Consider the following 5,034-nt stretch of genomic DNA (forward strand, 5'->3'; position numbering starts at 1 on the left):
GCTTAGCCGCCGCACCTCGAGAGTGTGTGTATGTTTATTTAGTTGTTGTGAGTCAAGTTCTTAACATGGGTTATTTAAAGGAAAGGGGGAGGGTAACAAGTTTAGCCAGTGGTCAGTTTGCTAGTTTGAGAGCTGACCTGGTCTGGGTAGGGTGTTGGTTGTTGTTTTTGGTTGCGTTTTCTCTAGAGTAAAGAGATGTGCACTCACTTTTACAAAGCTTACATACTAACACAAGAATCCATTTAAAACAATAACCAATTAGTTAATAAACTATTTGGTAATTAATTATTTTGTTTGGTATCTCAAACAAAGGAAAGAAATTGTTTTTGACTGAAGTGATGGTATAATCTGAATTAGTTCCCTTTATAGGTCGCCACTCTAAATTGAAACAAACAATATATATATGTATACACTTCCCTAGATTTACCTCGCCAATACAATTATTAGCATGTCTGTCCAAAAAGGTGTGAGCTTTGAGTTTGTAATCAGATCGATCACCATTTTTTTACAATAATAAACAAATATGAAGTCTGCACTCTTTTAATGAGTGTAACATTCTTCGAGAGTACAAAGAAGGGTCAAGGAAAGTGACATTTCCTTCATGGTGATATAGCTTACTAAAGAATGCTACACTTACAGAGCCATTTATGTTAATCACACGCAACGCATGTGTAAATGTAATACTTTAAATGGTCAGTTCCTCATTCATCTATACATTTGGTAACACATCTTGGGTTATCAGTAGATGACCTCATAATGTGCATAGATTATAGATAACCAAGATATTCAACAGATGACATTTTAAGGTGGCAGATGAAAGATTTTGAGTATAATCTTAACGGTCATCATATGGTAAACATTGTGTGGGCCATCATAGGGTAAATAGTGTGTGAGCCATCATAGGGTAAATGGTGAGTGAGCCATCATAGGGTAAATAGTGTGTGGGCCATCATAGGGTAAATAGTGTGTGGGCCATCATAGGGTAAATAGTGTGTGAGCCATCATAGGGTAAATAGTGTGTGAGCCATCGTAGGGTAAATAGTGTGTGAGCCATCATAGGGTAAATAGTGTGTGAGCCATCATAGGGTAAATAGTGTGTGAGCCTCCATAGGGTAAATAGTGTGTGAGCCATCATAGGGTAAATAGTGTGTGAGCCATCATAGGGTAAATAGTGTGTGAGCCATCATAGGGTAAATAGTGTGTGAGCCATCATAGGGTAAATAGTGAGTGAGCCATCATAGGGTAAATAGTGTGTGGGCCATCATAGGGTAAATAGTGTGTGGGCCATCATAGGGTAAATAGTGTGTGAGCCATCATAGGGTAAACAGTGTGTGTACCATCATAGGGTAAATAGTGTGTGGGCATTCAGAGGGTAAATAGTGTGTGAGCCATCATAAGGTAAACAGTGTGTGGGCATTCAGAGGGTAAATAGTGTGTGAGCCATCATAGGGTAAATAGTGTGTGAGCCATCATAGGGTAAATAGTGTGAGTACCATCATAGGGTAAATAGTGTGTGTACCATCATAGGGTAAATAGTGTGTGTACCATCATAGGGTAAATAGTGTGTGTGCCATCATAGGGTTAACAGTGTGTGGGCATTCAGTGGGTAAATAGTGTGTGAGCCATCATAGTGTAAACAGTGTGTGGGCATTCAGAGGGATAACAGTTTGTGAGCCTTCATAGGGTAAACAGTGTTTTAGCCATCATAGGGTAAACAGTGTTTGAGCCATCATAGGGTAAACAGTGTGTGGGCCTTCAGAGAGATAACAGTTTGTGAGCCATCATAGGGTAAATAGTGTTTGAGCCATCATAGGGTAAACAGTGTGTGGGCCTTCAGAGGGATAACAGTTTGTGAGCCATCATAGGGTAAATAGTGTGTGTACCATCATAGGGTAAATACTGTGTGAGCCATCACAGGATAAAGAGTGTGTGAGCCATCATAAGGTAAACATTGTGGGCCATCATAAGGTAAACAGTGTGTGAGCCTTCAGAGGGATAACAGTTTGTAAGCCATCATAGGGTAAATAGTGTGTCGGTCATCATAGGGTAAACAGTGTGTGGGCCTTCAGAGGGATAACAGTTTGTGAGCCATCACAGGAGAAAGAGTGTGTGAGCCATCATAAGGTAAACAGTGTGGGCCATCATGGGGTAAACAATGAGTGGGCCATCATCCGGTAAACAGTGTATGGGCAATCATAGAGTAAAGAGTGTGTGGGCCATCATGGGGTAAACAGTGAGTGGGCCATCATCGGGTTAACAGTGTATAGGCCATCATAGAGTAAAGAGTGTGTGAGGGGTGAGCAATCATAGAGTAAAGAGTGTGTGAGCCATCATAGGGTAAATAGTGAGTGAGCCATCATAGGATAAAGAGTGTGTGAGCCATCATAAGGAAAACAGTGTGAGCCATCATAAGGTAAACAGTGTTGGCCATCATAGGGTAAACAGTGTGTGGGCCTTCAGAGGGATAACAGTTTGTGAGTCATCATAGGGTAAACAGTGTGTGAGCCATCAAGGGTAAACAGTGTGTAGGCCAACATAGGGTAAACAGTGTGTAGGCCAACATAGGGTAAAGAGTGTGTGGGCCATCATAGAGTAAATAGTGTGTAGGCCAACATAGGGTAAAGAGTGTGTAAGCCATCATAGGGTAAACGATGTGTAGGCCAACATAGGGTAAAGAGTGTGTGGGCCATCATAGAGGAAATAGTGAGTGGTCCATCACAGGAAAAACAGTGTATGGGCCATCATAGGTTATCAGTGAGTGGGCCATCATAGGGTAAACAGTGTTTGACTATTATATGGTAAACATTGTGTTGGCCATCATAGGGTTACCAGTGTGTGGGCCATTATAGGGTAACCAGAATGTGGGCCTTCATAGGGTAAACAGTGTTTGACCATCATAGGGTTAACAGTGTGTGAGCCATCATAGGGTTACCAGTGTGTGGGCCATTATAGGGTCACCAGAATGTGGGCCTTCATAGGGTAAACAGTGTGCGGGCCATCATAGGGTAAACAGTGTGATGGCCATGGTAGAGTAAACAGTGTGTGGGCCATCATAGGGTTTACAACGTGTGGGCCATCAAAAACTTACAATACAAACAAAAACAAACAAAAAACAACAGCATTCAACAAATTAAAAAAAAAAATTGAATCCATTTTTTCCCCCTATTTAATTTATAGGTTTATGTTAATGTAAAGAAATAAAAAAAAATATATTTATATGAATATATAATGATTGAAGGCATAGAAAACGATACATGTTACAATATATTTAAAGTGTGTCAATTAAGATGAAATTTCAAAGATGGCACTCTTCTATCTATTCTGAAATATGAGAGTTTTGGTACCCGTCTGTCTCTGGCAATCATTGCTGATGGCTAGGAGCCAGAGCCAGTACAACTTCAAGAAGTGAAGGAGCGAGCCAAAAGGAAATATGGGTATAGAAAAAAAACCGTTGTCACAGTTTGCTCTGTTTTGGCAGCTGATACCATGAGTGCAGGTCTTGTTGGCCTGTCCATCCTTTTTCTAATGAATAATGGGTTTAAGTCATTGATTAACATGCATGACTAAATTGAGAATGTGTAGGACGCAATTTCTGTAATATATGTGTAGCTTAGAACGGTTACATTTCAGTATTATAATTAGACTCTGGTCTAGATCTAAACTACCGGTAGCTCATTAGATCTCAATTTAAAATAGAACATCTAGGTCTACATCTTAATTCACATTAGTTTGTAGTCTAATAGATCTACTAATTATTTTATTCAAACTACTGATCCACTGATCTATTTTTAAATCTAATTAGATTTAAACTAAAGTTAATGCAACTATAGATAGTCTAGAATTCTAGATCCAATAGATAAACAAATTTTAAAAAATCTTAATATCTACTAGATTGGGATCTAGAATGTACACTTTAAAATGTACTTATTAAAGTTTTTTCCTACTGCAAAACTGGTTGACAAACTATTGCTGCTTTCCAGAAGTTAGGCTTAAACATCAGTCAAAGCAAGACTAAGATACTTGTCCAAACACACAAACACTGCACCTCAAGTAAGCATTAATGGCCAACCACTAGAAATGGTTGATCACTTTTGTTGCCTTGGCTCCATCATATCCAACAACACTCTACTGGATAAAGACATAAACAACAGGATAGCCAAGGAAATGGCCACCATGACACGGTTGCAGACAAAGAGTCTGGGACAACATATTGCTGACTAGCAGTACTAAAGCCCTAGTCTACCGGACCTGTGTGTTGAGCACCTTGCTGTACGGAAGTGAAACATGGTCAACCTACTCATGGCAGGAAAAAAAGCTGAATGTCTTCCACCTCCGATGCCTGAGTCGGATCTTTAAAATAAGGTGGCAAGATAAGATAACCAAAGAGGAAGTGCTACAAAGAGCAGGATGCCAGGACATCCGCTCTGTTATTCAGCTACACTCCCTGATTGACAAACTATCTGCTGCTTGCCAGAAGTTCGGCTTAAACATCAACACCACTCTACCATGCTGCCAAATCTAGATTTAAAAAATCACATTTATGTTATATGGATACCTTTGGGCTTAGTAAATAAATTATTCATGAGGGATACTAGACTTATTTATTTATTTAATTTTTGTTTCATTATTTATACTGTTATTGTTAATTGACTTTTAATTATTGAATATTTTCTTTCATTACTAGTTTATTCTGTGTGTTTTTCTATTTTCTTAATTTCTTTTCTATCTGTAGGAATTTCTCAAATAGATCGAGAGTCTTAATCTAGTACTCCAAAAGTAGTTTTAAAGGCAACTAAAATTCTAAATTTAAATCTAGACTAACAAAACCTGATGAATTTTTATTTAGTTTACAATAAATGCTTCTAAGTTGGTAACTAATCTAAAAGTTCTTTCTCTATCCACATTATGGTGTTTAAAAGAATTTCGAAGACTTTCTCCGATTGGGCATGGCAGATTTGTCCACATGTTCTACATAGAAGTGCTTCCTGGACGGACTTTTCTGAGCAAACACCACACGCAACATGTCCACAATCT

At 38.8% G+C, this 5,034-nt stretch overlaps 1 protein-coding gene across 1 annotated transcript in view; it reads right to left on the reverse strand.

Annotated features, from left to right (window-relative positions):
* Positions 1 to 893: 893 nt before the first annotated feature.
* The window catches only part of LOC106067608 (uncharacterized), a 22,116-nt gene continuing 17,975 nt past the window's right edge, over positions 894 to 5,034 (reverse strand). The window contains exon 13 of the mRNA XM_056014896.1: positions 894 to 5,034. This exon is cut by the window's right edge and continues 71 nt beyond it. Coding sequence (XP_055870871.1) covers positions 4,875 to 5,034 — 160 coding nt within the window. The 3' untranslated portion in view covers positions 894 to 4,874.

This window comes from Biomphalaria glabrata, chromosome 17, assembly GCF_947242115.1.
Source record: "Biomphalaria glabrata chromosome 17, xgBioGlab47.1, whole genome shotgun sequence".
Classification (NCBI taxonomy): Eukaryota; Metazoa; Mollusca; class Gastropoda; family Planorbidae; genus Biomphalaria; species Biomphalaria glabrata.